Here is a 16532-nt window from a genome sequence, read left to right as displayed (position 1 = left end):
TGGACTTTCCCCTTGAAATACACTAGTATGATACTAATTTTTTGGGTTTTTTAAAAGCAATTTGAAGTAGGCAAGTATCCTACTCCTTGCATGGGCGTCGCGAGGAGGGGGCACTTCCCCCCCTCAGACAAGCCCCCCCCCCCAAAAAAAAAGGGGAAAAAAGGAAAAAAGAAAGAAAAAGAGGCGCGAAATCGTATTGTTGTTAATTTAATGGGGGGGGGGGGCAAATGTCCCTGGCTACCCTCAAAAAATGATCAATTGGGAAAATGCTGGAAAATATAGGGGCGGTTTTTTTTTTTTGGGGGGGGGGAATGTGCTTTGCCTCCCTCTAGAAAAACGCCCATGACTCCTTATGAAACTTCACCCACGGAATTCTTATTGTAATTTCTCCGATTAAGACAGGCTTGACGACGTTGGCTATTTTAACCCTAACTCCCTAGCATGATTTACTAGGAACCATACCCATCCTGGCAAATTCCAACACCATATGGGAAACTGTGCACACATATTTCTGACAGTTTAGGGGTACTGTACCCATCCAGACAGATTCCAACAATACATGCTGTTGGAGTTTGATGGGTTGAGTTCTGTTAGGGTTAATCTGCGATTTCTTGGGGTTTTGTTTTAAAGTAAGGCTCTTTTGCTTCTAAAATTGCATGCAGTTTGCACGAGTAATTCCACACATTATGTACAAACTGTATGCATTTTTTACTGTATGATTTGTGTTTTGATTTCTTTCATTTCTTGAGGTTGTACAATATGTACATATCCATGTTATGTTGGAATTGAAGCTTTAATTTTCAAGTTAAAATGGAAAACATATTTTTGATTATGTGTGATTTTGTTTTAATTTTGATTATTTTTGTATTTTTTTAATGAATAAAAATCTCCTTGCATAAATAAATAGATGTACATATACCAGAAACCATTTTTAAAGGTCATATGTCAATTTGTTTGAGGCTCACTGACGGAGCCTGGACACGGTTGGGTCTACATTTCTTTGGCCAACACTGAAAAAACCCTGGAATTTATTGTTATATTGCATCAGGAGGGCTCTGTTTACATCTCAATAGTTGATTTTCATTGTCGAACGATTCCGATTTGCTCCTCACAATGACTCGTACTTGCGATTCGCATGGAATGAACCGAGCAGACGCCTTTAAACTAGACTTTTTCGTAAAAAAAATGTTAAGAAAAGGATTTAGCGACTTTTTATGTTCAGAGGAAATGACGTCCGTATTTTGCAGGTGGCATTGCTCACAAAAGAACTTTGACGAATGTTGTCATTGTTCTTTTTTTCCCAAGTGCATTGTATAACATTTTAGTTCCACCAACCTAGCTCAGTGGTTCCGGCCCGCATGACGAGTACAATACTGATCCAACACGGCCAATGGTTCTGCAACCGTGCGTATTCCGAGTTAAGAAAAAACAACTTTGCAAACAAATTCTTCTTTTGTATCAAGGGTACTTGCACCATTTTCCAGGACCCAGCGTTTGAAGTTATGCGCGCATGAAAAATAGTAAAGAAATAAAACGCTGAAAATAGGGGGGGGGGGGGATTCAATCATATTATGGTGCATTTGCCTTGCATAATGACAGTGGTATGCACAGTTAACCTTGACCGAATCGAGTGCGGACAAAAAAAATGTATATTGAATCAGTGTTATCAAGTCAGCCATAATCATTTGTCAGAGCCTTGTGTAAGGATTAAACCATGTATAAGGACCAATTTGGATTTTGGAGCAAAACCATCGGAAAACCCGAAACACAAATTTTGGGACCATTGTTTTAGTGAAAGTCTGCATGCAACACTTTCAAAATCTAGGATTTGAACGCCCAATTCATAAGCTTTCTTTTAGTGCAAGAATCATTCAAATCACTCATGTACTTTAGTTACGGAATTTTAAACACAACTGCAGTTTTAAAATGCTGTCCACGCATCACAAAAAAGTAAGTGTTCTTTCAGCAAAATGACAACAAATTGTTTTCGTTTGCTGAAAAAAACGCACCTTTTTGTGATCCGTGGACAGAATTTTAAAATGGTTTATGTTTAAAATTTCGTAACTTGAGAAGTACATGAGTGGTTTGAATGATTCTTGTACTAAAAGAAAGCTTATGAATTGGGCTTTCATATCCTAGATTTTGAAAGTGATACATGCAGAACTTCACTGAAACAATAGTCCCGACAATTGTGTTTCGGGTTTTTTTTTACTCATCTTGTATTGTTACTGAACAGTGTCGGCTGTATTTGTTCATTTCATTATCGGATGAAAGAATAACTGCACAATAAACTGTGGTTGTTCACACGAAATTCGTCTGGTGTGAAAAAAAACCCTGTATTATAAGGAGCCCAAACCCACAGCCTAGGTGGAATGGAAAAACAGTGGAAGTTCATGAAAATTCACAATTTGACTGGTTGTATGTACTTCATGCTGTATGAAATACACAATACAATCGAACCCTAATAAGCAGAGCACTTAATACAACGTCGTGCTTTAAGCAAAATTTCAGGTCCCAAGTCTTTGTTTTTCTTTGTTTTCCATTACTGTTAATACAAGGTACCTGTTAGAACCAGGTTTTTTTTTTTTTTTTTTTTTTAAGTCCAAGGACCTTATAAAGGTGTTCGAAACGACCGGGGGTGGGCGGGCGCCAGGTGTTGGCGGTAAAATCAGACAGCGTTGATAAAAGAGATCATAGCCATGACAACTTGACCGACCTTGAAAAAAAATATCAGAAAACAGTTGGAAGTATTCGTGCAAAACACGCCTACACACTTTCCAGGAACGTGCAGTACGTGACTGAATAGGCAAAACTGACCACCCCTTTAGATTAGAGGATGATGTGTATTAAACTAAGCTTAGTAAAGCTGGTCAAGAACACCCACAAATTCTCTTCAATCGAATCTGATTGGCTATATTCACTGGAAGTCTGTCCGTTTTTGTGGCCAGATTTAGCCCATTCATTAGAATCCAGTATTTCAAACATTCAATGTCCCACAGGGAGTGTGCTTATAACTTAGTGTACGGCGGCACGTACGCGGTACATTGTGTACGGCGTTAAACTCATGTATAATTGGTACCCACGCTATTTTCATCATGTGTTCACAAATGGGTGGGAGCAGGAAACTAGCAGACGATCATCTGTTTCGAGCGGCACGCGACATGCCTAGCCCCATAATTGTGGCCAATTTACTGGACTACCTCCGTAAATAAAGGCCACACTTCCACCATGTACAAAAACATGTAGAACTTTGTCACATTTTGATTTTCACATTTAGGCGTAGTTTGTAGTTTATTTTTGCTTTAGAAGCATTCCCACCCTCTTTATAGGCTAATCAGAAAGTGCTGCCTTTTTCAGATGTCTAATTTGCATGAAATTTCATGTCGAAATTTTGATACGCAAACGTGTGCAAACGAATCTGAAAACTATTTGGCATTCCTTTTGGTTATTTTTTATTGAAAAGTGTACTTCTTTAGACAGTTTTTAAAAAAAAATCATGTTTTTCCGGACAACAAATTGTAATGTCATTTTTCAGTTAAAGGGGTTTGTGTAAATTATGAGCCCAAAACATTATTGTTCAATGAAAACATTTGTGAGAACAGTGTACTCATTGACTTACTGCAATGTACAGACACAACATAATTACCAAAGAAGAGAAAAATTACAACAGCAAAGTACCTAAAATTCTGGCAACGTTTGGTACTGAAATAGCTGTAGTTTCTGCCTGAAAATACATCACATATTAGCTCATGAATATGGAAATTCACATAGCATAACAACACCCAAAATGTCCAAGACATTTGAGGGAAAAGTACTTCCTTTTTCGATACCGCTGTTGTGTCGCAAAGTTTATGCGTTATGGAGGCATATTTGTTTATGGGATAGGCCTACTATTCACCACTTTATTATGTCATTGCATTTGAATCTATGTAGCATTACCTTTCGTGGGGTTTGGTGGGATGCATTTGTAGCTGTACCCTACATGCACATTAGGCACAATGTCTCAGTCGCTCATGAAAAATTAACATGTGTAGATTTAGACAGCTCAAAATATGGAGCGGTAACACCAATTCAAAAAGGTTCTAAAAAGCCATTGATTTCTTAACCCGTGTACATGTACACTGAGCGCATTTAATTGGACAGTGTTATTACTGAATACATATGAACAGCTTTAATTCGCTGCTCATACATGTACATAGCAATCGAACCATGCACGTCCAATGTTTGTATAATTGTTAAAAGTGTGTAAAAACCACCACCTTGCAATGGAATTCTTAATTTAAAAACTCTGCATTGCACTGACTTATGTACATGTACATCGATACCAAGTCCCAAAGTACTACTGTACGGCTTATACAAAAGACATTTTCAGACAAAATAAAACAGAGAAAAATGAGATGTCATCAGATTAACGTCAAATACAATACCCCACATAAATTAGTAACATAACAAATATACAATAGGCGTCATATACTAAACTGAGAGAAGCAGATGTACGGATCAATATGATACGCTGGATGCTTTGAATATCCTTTTTTCTGGCTCTTCGGTATTGCTCTATGTTCATACATATTTGTATTTTTGTGGAGAATTTGTTTTGTTCTCGTGTACTAAAGTTTTCGAGTTTGAAAGTTCAGTTTCAAAATGCTCTTATCTTTAGCAAGAATTAATTTACTTGGCTGAAATTCGAAGTTATTATCCTTTTTCTAAAACTCTACCATTTGCGACGGATCAATATACCTTGGAAATTCCTAGTTTTTGGGTAAAATCCATATATCTGTTTCGTGAAAACCTTGTGGAGACGTATTCATCCATATTGCCCTGTGGAGACGTGCACAATCTTTTGTTCCCTATTGTGTGCATGTCTCCAGAGCGCACGGTTTATCAGATCAGCAAAGGCGCATTTGACCAATCGGCTGCAAAGTACATGTTTGTTAAACTGATTGCATTAACTAGATGTGAACTCTTGTAAATCGTTTATGGCAGTTAAATCCTTTTGATGATACAAACTAGCACCTTTTGGTTTCGTTGGGAAATTCGAATTAATACTCGTCAATGCATAACCTTGTTCAAAAAAACCCCAAATCAACTTGTAAAACAAGCCAGTTCATTACTCCAACTACGCGTGTGCACATAAAGAACATACTTTTTCTGCGAGAGAAAGCCCTTCCTTTGCGAAATCGGAAGAAGGTACCAACAAATTTGACGATTTTTTTGGTCCTGAAATAAGTTTTAAAAAATGATCACCGTGTTTGAGGCGAACAGTGGTTCAATTTTCGAAGATTTTTTGACGGCATCGTGTTTTGCATTCCATGTATGCTTCACCTGACGTGGAACCAAAATGTTTGATATGCACATGCGCAGATATTCGTCCGTCCACTTTTGTTCTAAGCTTGACTAACGACTGATCCATGAAACATTTCAATAAGTTTTACAGTTGTCATATGCGTGCATGTTCTGACGAGATGATTATAATGTACTGTGAGCGCTCGTGAAACAAGTACGAAATGAGCTTGTTTGTTGTTATCGCCTTAATTTGCAGTGTCTGGTTAAGAAAATTAATTGGAAACTTACGATACGGTGTACAACACCTAGCCTAAGGATTAATCTTCAAAAATATACACTTTAAACTCGGAAACCATACTCAAATATACAAGTGTTGCAGTAATATTAAAACCACTAAATCCTTATTCACTATTTTTATGCGAAGTACAAACTTCAGGCCAAATAAAAAAAAAACATGTTTAGCGTCCTCGCCCGCTTGCTTTTTGGAGGCCTCCTCTTGTCTTTTTTAAAACAGAAAAAAAAAAATAATTATTTTTTACAGTGATATCATTTTGGCTCCTTGTTGCATATAGCCCATATAAAGCCGGTACATGTATGTCATTTCCTGAGTCCCGTGATGGCGGCCATTAAAAAAAAAAAAAAAAAAAAACTAACACCATCTTGAAAAAAAAAACCCGGTTAGGCGGCCAATTTAGAGGGGGGAAGGGCTTCCCGCTTCAAAAAGGCAGGACGCTAAACATGTTTTTTTTGTACTTTGCCTTATAAAAGGAAAGATTTTTCCACATCTGAGTACATGCAGCCAATATACATAAATAAGCACTTGAAATATGCACGTCATTACAAATTTATATTGGACAGTGAACGATGGTACATTGATAAGATAAAAATTGTAAAATACATGGTCATTGTAAAAGTTAGAAATACATAAAAGGCTCACGGTTATAAAAAGGCCTAGTTATACAACTTAGAGGGGCAAAATGGTCTTCATATTAATATAAAACTCATCCATACTAAGTTAATTTTTGTTCATTAATTAGAATGTACATTAGAATTAAACAATGTACATTTAGTAATGGGTTCAGGTTACACATAAGTGCGGGATTTTTTTTGAAATAAAAGTATAATATTTAATATCAAGCTCCTGTTGATCGTTTGAGCCATGATTACCAGCCCAATTTCATAACACTGCTTAACAGTAAGCAGAAAAGTTGTGCTTACGATAGCAGAAAATCATGCTACTGCTTAAGCACTATTTCATGCTAACTTTTGTGCACGCATTTCTATTGTTACGTCACTGATTTAGTTTTCCTCTGGGATTTAGCGTGCTTTTGCTGCACTTACTGCTTAACGGTCCCTATGAAATAGATGGAGGCTCGGTAAGCACAATGTCGGCCGTTGAGCAGCGCTATGAAATTGGGCAATGACAAAAAAAAAAAGAAACCCACAAAATGCATGCACAACCTTTTTTGTTCGCGAAACGTAAAATACTTTTCCAGCGATCAGTCAAATTGAATGATCCTTGGAAATCAGCTACATTTTGCAATTTCTTCTGAAATGACAGTAAACCATAAGAAATAATTTCACAGGGGTCTTTAGTACCTGTACAAATAAGGTTTTGATAATAATCTGGATGAACATGTTCCTATAATATGCCTTTAAAGGAAGGCTAGTGGTCCAGTTTTGCAGTTAAAATGGCCTGATTATTGTTCGCTTCCTGCAGTTTTTTGTCACTTCTTGAATATTCTGCCCCAGCCGCCTTTCTTTCTCAGTTTGCGCTCGACGCGCGGCACCGCGTGAGATTCCATCGAGCCGATCACCTCCTTTGGGTCGCTCTCTCCGACCGTGAGTTGCTTCAGCTGGTTGGAGGGCGGTACGGCGTACTCGCTGCCCCGGTGATCGCCCTCCATCGGTAGGTAGTATCCATTAGAGGAGCACTCGGAATCTGATAGGCTGACCTGTTTGGTGACCTTTGGCGGCACCTTGACGGCCTTCGGTGGCATCTTGGTGACCGTTGAGGGCGCCTTGAGTTGCTTGGGTTTTGCTTTAGTCATGTCCATGTAGCCTTTTATCTCTCCATCGGCGTCGGTGAGGTCTAGATAGGATGTCTCGGAGGTTGACGAATGCTTGCGAGCTGGTGCGGACTTGGCGGGTTTGCCGATGGGATTCCTGTCAAAGGTCTCGGGCCCTTGGTAGGTCTCGGGCCCTTGGTAGGTCTCGGGCCCTTGGTAGGACTCGGGCCCTTGGTAGGACTCGCTTTCGGAACTGATGTCGGCTCCATAGTTGTCTTGCTCCAGCGTGAAATACACTGGGTTCTTGCCGTTCTCTGACGAAGAAGGGCTCTCGCAAGACGTCGAATCTGCACCTTTTCGACCACGAGCGCTGGGATTCGGCATGGGTGCACTTGAAGACAAGGATGCCCGAGATTGACCACGAGCTGGACCTTTCCCGCCATCCTTGGTGTCGAGGGATTTCTCGTAGACCGCCTCCCCCATGTAATCATCTGTTGTTCCCGCATCAGGAGGCACCTCATAGCCTGAGCGAGTATCGCGTGCGTCAGTGCTGCTCTCACTGCTCAGTGTTCCTGAGCGGCGATTGCGGCTGCTCTGTGCCGTGGCACGCTTGCTCTTCACGGTACCCAACGGCATGTACGATGCTCTCTCCCCCATCATGGAATCTTGTCGTTGAGCTGGTTTGCTCATTTCAGAGTCGGTAGATCGAATGTCTCCCTCTCCTTGTTTCATGTACAATCCACTTTCCCCGTATATCCCGCTGTCACCCATCATGTCATCCGCGCTGAATTTCTTCACGGACGAAGCTTTCTCAGCGGTTTTCTTCAGGGAAGATTTCAGTGGTTTGGAAACGTACCTGGAGGAATTTGGCGTCTTCTGTAGGGCTTGATATGTCTGCTTTTTGGGGGATAAGTCCTTAGTTTGCTCGTCGAGGTCCATGTATGAAGACATCTCGATCACACTGGACTGCCTCATGGGAACTCTTTCGCTGACCGTCCCGATGTCTCCCCTTTTAGAGTTGTTGCCCGGCTGTGATGTCGGGGTTTTAGTCGGCGACGCCCTTATCACCGCCTTCCCAGATTTCTTGTAGTTTTTCTGCGGTGATGCAGACGCTGATTTGGCCATTGGTTTGGAATGTGAATTTGGTGTCACGTAAGAGTCGCTGTCTGAGAGGTGGATTCCTTGGAGTGAGACGGTCTTACTTGGCTTCCTGTACGATTTGGTTCTGTCCGCGGGATCTGGTGAGAGCTCAGTGTAGGTTGTTGGTTCTGCCATCGCAGAACTAAGGTCATCTCCTGGAGGAGGGATGTAGACCCAGGACTGGCGCCTCTGGTCCTTCAGTTCTTTATCAGACCTCATGGACCAGTTTGAGGAACTGCTACGAAGCGAGGCCGGCCAGGTAAGTACACTGTCCTTCTTTAGACTTCTAGACGTCCCCGTATCGACGCTACGCACGGACTCACGGCCCCGCTCGACAGTTTTGGAATTGTTTAGTTTGTAAGTCAGCAGTTTGATTTTCATGAGCAACCGGACGACGATGATGCACAGGACAAAGCTGATGACAACCGTGAAGAGGAAAGCCGCAAACCACGGAACGCAAAGCTCTGATGTGGCATGAAGTGATGGAGTTGGTTCCACGTGTGGTTTGGCGGGCAGGATAAGGGTACTCCGGTTCTCTACGTATGTGTCCCTGTACGGCACTCGGCATATCACGCTGGTCATGTTGTCTCCCAGCTGTACATTTTTGACCGTCAGTATCGCGCCGCCGTCCATAACATTCAATCTCTCCGGGTCGATACTCGGGATGGTCTCCCAATTCAACGAGGGCACGACAGGATCAGTGCTGCAAAGGAAATGAATGTCGGCTCCTTCTGTAACCCTCTCCAGACTGCGCGTAACCTCTACGACCGGCCAGTCCATTATCCGGAGTGGTCCCAGTGAGCAGGTCCGATAAGTTTCGGGATATGCCTCGCTGGTCACTCGGCAGACAAACGTCGCACCCTGTAGATCATGACTTGCTGTAAACGCGAGTTCGGAAACCATCATGCTGGAGGACTCGACGTTGCGATACATCGGCGATGGAACGGTGTCATCACCCGTCATCCACTCGGAGATGATCTGCGGGTTGCCAACCTCGGAGGTGCAGGTTACAGTCAGCTCGGTCCCAGTCAGAAGAGTCTGACTCCCGTTCAGCGAGCAGTATGGATAGACACTAGACGGAAAGTACAACACCGACAGGTGGACAGCCTTCGACGCCATTGCCGAGTAACCGTGCCCATCGTTCTCTTGGAGCACCTCACACTCGTAACTCCCGTCGTCGTCTCTGGTGACGTCGTTAATGGTCAGTATGTAACTGGTCAACATCCCCTCAGAGGTGTTCCTGCTCTCCATGTCTAGTTCGAATCTGGACGACATCATCTGGCCCATGGTGTCTCCCCACGTGATGGACCTCCGGTCCTTGCTCCAGACGATTACTTGGGATTGGTTCATGCTTCGGACTCGGCAGCTCAGTGAGGTGGAGTGGCCCTCCATGGGGTGGCTCGTTGATGCGTCGACCTGCACCGTCACGTCACCGTCTACCGGATAACTGACGAGCAGCAGAACGCCGACAAAAATACCGTACCAACACACTCGAACCGCCATTTTGTTAATGTTCCTTGTTGACTTTGCAAGTGTAAAGTCAGATATGATTTATGTCTTCAGAAGTCTCAACTTTTACAATCAGAATCCACTAAGCAGTATTGATTCGAAACTGTCCAATGTCAATAGTTTCAGGGCCGACTCGTCCGTGTAAAATATGCAAACAACTTCACGCATACAAAGTCTGGGACGAATTGGGAAAAGCCTGGCCTTGGGGGCCAGCCGTCAGCCCGTGACTCGACCCGTTGTCTGGTGAACACCTATTGATCTTCGTCATTGAAACAGCTGAAGGTGACCTTGAATGACAGGAATATTGGATGCGGCACCAGGCAGCGTCACATTCGTCTATTCGTCACCCTCTTCAGTGGGTGATGTTCCTGCAAAATTGAACATGAAAGTTTGAAAGAGAAGAGTTATTTGTCAAATAGTGGATGAATGCGTCAGCCTTTGTTATACCTAGACCCAAAAAACAATAAAAACAAGGACACACATACTAAAACGACAAAGAACAATAACAAGGTAAAATGGGTGATATACATGTAGATGGAGTAGAAGCCATGCCGGCAAGCCTGCACTTCAGGAACAAAATATTTGTAATGGATCTCACATCGTGTATGAAAATGGTCAAATTATTTTGTTGCGTGTATTTCGTCGTAATGAGTCGTCGATACATTTGCAAACGTATTTTCACGACGAAAATTGATTACGTCGTTGTTATTTCACGTCCCATTAGCCAAGTGAACAAGGGTTGCACAAAATTGTCCCTCACGGTCCAACCCCTTAAAATAAATCAGTCAGCCGTGTCTTTATCATCCATTTAAGACCGGCCACGTGACGGGCTCTCGACAAATAGGAATGGGTAAACTGTCTTAGGTATTTATGAATATGGGATAAAATTTATTGTCCTTTTCAGAAATCTAATTTGAGTTAACAAATTTGATCAAATGCGTCACGTGTCATATGATTGACCGAATGATGTGAGCCAAAGGGAAAAAATGTATTTAGTTTGTTCCTATGTTTAACCCTAAAGGGGCCGGGTTGTTTTGACCATCTCTCAGCCGGGGGGGGGGGGGGATCCGCCCCCCCCCCTAAGATCTCAGCCATCGAGTGACGAAGAATTTTGAAACTCGGCACATGCATAGAGCAACTCTTCCTAAACATACCCAAGAAATTTCATGACTATAGGTCAAAGGGTTTTGGAATTATGGCTAATTAATTATTCATATGTACGAATGGCAATTCTGCTCTGTGCACACGACGTATATGCGAAAATTCAGTTTTCACGGCGCGTAGCGCCGGAAAATTTTTCGCTACGCGGCAACCCGTGGTCCGATTTTTATGTTTTTGGTATCAAAAGATGCGCAAAGCTCGAGGCTAAAAAGTCATAACAGCTCGGGTCGCGAAAAAAATCTTTTTAGAGGCTATCACGGAAAATGTTGAGGGGGGGGGCGGATTCCGCCCCCCGGCCTCTTTAGGGTTAAAATGTATCCAATATGTAGGATCACCTGCGTTCTATTTTGAATTCGTTTTTGTGGATTCAGCTGTAAAAACAGGCAATTTACGGTAATTAGATGTGATGTAACCGAACGCCTATTTTATTGAAGGCAATGTCATTCACTACATGTATACTATAACCCTTTCTTCTTTACCTAAGAAGTATTTAATACAAATTGTTATAACCTTCTCACTGACAATAATCTTCTAAATGCGATTAACTCAAAACATATCTCATTGTACCTTTACGATCTCTTAAGGGAAAATGTCTTTAGTTTGCTCCTATGTTTAAAATATATCCAATATGTAGGATCTCGTCAAATCATTTTTTCCCATCTTACAAGACCCGTGACCCAGCCTCAAGCAATCTGTTACGCTTTGTCAATTTATTAAAGGCCTTTCAATTCTGTTCATAATCACCGTGTCGGATCCGGGTCCAACAAGGAGATTGCCGGGGAACCAGTTTCACACTAGCAAGAACCAAACACGGCTATGATCCACGGGTCTGGCGCTCGATCTACATGACCAGGGTTGGGAAGCTGTACGCGGGCAGAAATTCCCAAATCTATACAGCCGAACCGACCCGACAACCCCGGTGTGTTATATGAGTCTCGGACCCGTGTACAACACGGAGATTTTTCGTAGTGTGAAAAGGCCTTCTGATTCCGCTTACGGTGAACCCGTGTTGATTTTAACACGGGTATAATTATAGGCGAGATAGTAGTGTGAAAAGCCTTGGGTGCTCAAGCGGAAGAAGGGATATTCAAAATGTCCAAAATATAGCGAATAGGTTCAAAACTCAGCTAATAATATAGTCATCTTCGTTATGTTTTGAACTCGTTTTTGTGGATTCAGCTGTAAAAACAGGCAATTTACGGTAATTAGATGTGATATAACCAAACGCCTCTTTTATTGAAGGCAATGTCCTTCACTACATGTATACTATAACCCTTTCTTCTTTACCTAAGAAGTCTTTAATACAAATTGTTATAATCTTCTCACTGACAATAATCTTCTAAATGCGATTAACTCAAAAAATATCTCATTGTACTTTTACGATCTCTTAAGGGAAATGTCTTTAGTTTGCTCCTATGTTTAAAATGTATCCAATATGTAGGATCTCGTGAAATCATTTTTTCCCATCTAACAAGACCCGTGACCCAGCCTCAAGCAATCTGTTAAGCTTTTTTGTCAATTTCTTTAAGGCCTTTCAATTCTGTTCATAATCACCGTGTCGGATCCGGGTCCAACAAGGAGATTGCCGGGGAACCAGTTTCACACTAGCAAGAACCAAACACGGCTATGATCCACGGGTCTGGCGCTCGATCTACATGACCAGGGTTGGGAAGCTGTACGCGGGCAGAAATTCCCAAATCTACAGCCGACCCGGACCGGCAACACCGTGGTGTTATACGGGTCTGATTCCGCTTACGGTGAACCCGTGTTGAATCAACACGATAAGGCGAGACAGTAGTGTGAAAACCTTTAGCTTTCAAGGGTGCTCAAGCGGAAGAAGGGATATTCAAAATATCCTAAATATAGCGTATAGGTTCAAAACTCAGCTAAAAATATAGTCATCTGCGTTATTTTTTGAATTTGTTTTTGTGGATTCAGCTGTAAAAACAGGCAATTTACGGTAATTAGATGTGATATAACCAAACACCTCTTTTATTGAAGGCAATGTCCTTCACTACATGTATACTTTAACAGCCCCCCCATGAAACCTTGTCGCACCCAGTCGCCCCCCCCCCCTGAGATTTTGAGTTTTTAAAAAAAAGTATCATTGTTCTACATGACGCCCCCCATGAAATGTTCCAGCCCCCCCCCCCCCTGAAAAATTCCTGACTACGCCACTGATCTCTAATCATGTTACCGCTGCATCAATTTCAGTTCAGTTAATGGCTTTGGATTATGAAAAGTCAAGTAACTTTTTAAACATACGGCGGATGTGAAGTCATTGATCATTGTCTTGTATAACGTTTTACAAAATATCAGCACTTCTAAGGCCAATTGTCGGTCTCCGGTAACACCAAAGTTCCGGAATTGATGCGGCGACGCGGTTTTTTTTGGGGGGGGGGTTGGCTTTTTTTTTCAAGCTTGGATTGTACAAGACAGGGTGGGTTCTATTTTGATTTTGTTTTGTCCTCATATACATTGGTGTCCTCCATCATTCGCCTCGGTGCCCTCCATCACTTGCCTTTGTGCAATTTCCCCATTCCTTGGTGCTCCTTGGTACAAAAATTTCAGGTGGTGCGGCAATAGAGATCGCTGTTGTAGATACAACAAAAATCGACGCGTGCGCTGACCAGAGACCGACTTTTTTTTTGGGCCTAACACTGTTAATAAGTTTAAAGATTGCAGAATCGTATAACAGGATTGACAACAGGGTATCTCAACATAAAAAAAGTAAACAAACAAAAAAGGATTAAATGTTCATTAGAAACATGCGCGTATTTTTTTGACAAAACTCATTTCATAGAACCAACGTGACTACATGCACACGTATGGAAACAGAATTACGCCAGAAGGGAACAATATAAAATGTTTGACAATTGATATTATTCCGAAAAAGACAGGTCGTAAACTTTGCTGTTTTTTGCGAATTACAATGGAACAATGGTGTTTTCGTGGCTGACACGATTGACCTGAACTCATAATTCCCAACAATTTTTCAACAAGGTAGGTTTTATTTCATAAATTTGATGACCTCGAGGACACAATGAGGGATTTTGTTTATTCTGGAAGATACCTGTGATACCTCACACAAAATGATTAACAATGCTATTTTCCATTTTTAAAGAAAATCTGTCATCTATATTTGGAAAGAATGTTGAAAGAAAATCTGTCATCTATTTTTAGAAAGAATGTTACATCCCGACGGAACTTTTTCACCATATATTATCTTAGTGAAGGTCAGTCATTGCAAAAATATTGAAAAGACATGAATATGGGACTGAGAACAATTTCCATTTTTTTCGTTAAAAATACCTTGACTTTGTACACAACCAAAGAAGTGGGATACTACATTCTTTTTAAATATTTTTCCAACTTCGCTCATATTTCTTTCAAAGTGCCAGCATGCAAGCAAACTTGCTAGCCTAGTGAAAATCAATCAAGGTATGTAATTATGTTTGATTTACGTACAAATTGTTTTTGGGACGTCCAATTTCAGGTTATCATGAAACATGTGTATTGTGGGAAAGTGTTTAATTCTGGTTAGACCACAATAAAATCACCTTAAAAACAAGAAGAAAATATCAGACTGGGACCCTGAGTGCTGAAAAAACATGCAAAACGAAATCAGGCCAACTTTACTCACTCTTTAGCCAGCAAAATTCTCCAAAATTTTCATTGTGCAAGGAAAATATCCACAGTATTTCACCAACCAATTTGAAAAGGAGATTTTTCCCTCAATATTCTGCACTTGAGAGGGTAGCCCCATAAATGTGGCCTATTTACTGGACTGCCTCCGTAAACATAGGCCACACATCCACATGTACAAAAATCGTGTCGACTTTGCCAAATTTTGATTTTCACATTAAGGCTTAGTTTGTAGGGTTTTTTTTGCTTTAGAAGCATACTCAACCTCTTTATAGGCTAATCAGAATGTGCTGCCTTTTTCAGATGTATATTTTTCGTGAAATTTTCAGATTCATTTTTACACGTTTGCGTATCAAAATTTCAACATGAAATTTCACAAAAATTAGACATCTGAAAAAGGCAGCACTTTCTGACTAGCCTATAAAGTGGGTGAGTATGCTTCTAAAGCAAAAAAATTCTACAAACTAAGCCTAAATGTGAAAATTAAAATTTGGCAAAGTCGACACGATTTTTGTACATGTGGACGTGTGACCTATGTTTACGGAGGCAGTCCAGTAAATAGGCCACATTTATGGGGCTAATGAGAGGGAAGTCAAGTGATTTCAAATTGAGGCTAAAGACTAGACTGGTACATGTCCAACCACGCATCATGGTCCAACTAATTTGAAAAGGGTGACATCTTCATTTGTTGTCATTAGTCTGGTGGCTGACTATGGAGAAATGTGTAGAAATAGAGACTAGTACCAGACATGCCAGATGTTTCTTTTGGCACTCTTGATTGATGCAGTATACTGAAGCGGTGTTGGTTGTTTCAGGTGCCCCGCGTCTATTTTCTTGTATTTCGTGTTTTCAATACCTTAAGTTTTGGGACTCTCATACACATTATTGATAGTCCCAAATTTTCGGACTAAGGAAATATATACATGTACAGTACAATACCACTTGTTATTATATCATAATCTCGATGATGGTTAGCCTTAAGCCTTTGAAGATATTTTAAAAACTCTTAATTCGGGAGTGGAAGCAACATATCCAAAATTGGCTATAAACTACTTTAAACGTCTATGACTTCAATTGGCTCAGTAATGTACACAACAATGTGGCGCATGGATACTTCATTCTTTCTTGTATCAAAGTTTAACCCAAATTAATTGAAATGTATAAAACTATATTTTACATCTCAATCCAGATGTTTTACACTCACCTCTACATCAGATGAGGTGATTGCTAATCCCAATCAGCAGTAGGTTCACCTTCGGGTGGAATCAGACGACTGCACCGCTGATCGACTGATAGTTGTTGTGTACCCAAACACATTGAGCAAAGCATCCACTGGTTAACAGCTGCAACGCAACGCACACTTCACGGCATCCACTTTTGACAGAATCAAAAGTCTCCAATTTCAGGCCAAGATTTTGCTCTCCAAGACCGATACACCGGGGTCTCTGTTCAGCTACATCTCCATCGTGAAGACGGTAGTCTTACCCCAGTATGATTCTCAATCGAGACAATCTCTTTCCCCAAAGTTTGCCTGAAATATTGCAATTCCAGAATGGAAAGTTTTGGGCGATGCAGAAACAGACATGCACCACGTACCCGTTTTCAAAAAGCCCAACCCCGACCTGTTCGACTGAAGAATTTCCAACCCGCACTTTCTATATACGGTCAGTGAGTTTGAATAGCAAAGCATCCCAGACGAGGGGTGGTTCAGCCGGATCCATAACAATAGGGCATTGAGCCTTTGTTGGCTCATTCAATAGGCCAATAATGGGCCAGTCTTTG

General features: G+C 41.3%; 1 protein-coding gene across 1 annotated transcript; it reads right to left on the bottom strand.

Annotated features, from left to right (window-relative positions):
- Positions 1–4953: 4953 nt before the first annotated feature.
- LOC119743609 lies at positions 4954–16439 on the bottom strand. The gene is made up of 2 exons (XM_038220020.1): positions 15955–16439; positions 4954–10312 (listed from the first exon to the last, which is right to left on the bottom strand). Exon 2 carries the CDS (start codon positions 9936–9938, stop codon positions 7014–7016), a length of 2925 nt encoding a protein of 974 aa, XP_038075948.1. The 5' UTR covers positions 9939–10312; positions 15955–16439; the 3' UTR covers positions 4954–7013.
- Positions 16440–16532: the final 93 nt, after the last annotated feature.

This window comes from Patiria miniata, unplaced genomic scaffold, assembly GCF_015706575.1.
Source record: "Patiria miniata isolate m_02_andy unplaced genomic scaffold, ASM1570657v1 HiC_scaffold_6, whole genome shotgun sequence".
Taxonomy (NCBI): Eukaryota; Metazoa; Echinodermata; class Asteroidea; order Valvatida; family Asterinidae; genus Patiria; species Patiria miniata.
The sequence above is the reverse complement of the archived record's forward strand: the minus strand, read 5'-3'. Positions and strand labels throughout refer to the sequence as shown.

Excerpts from the sequence above, each read along its gene's own strand:
- LOC119743609 (XM_038220020.1), bottom strand. The coding sequence starts at position 9,938 with ATGGCGGTTCGAGTGTGTTGGTACGGTATTTTTGTCGGCGTTCTGCTG.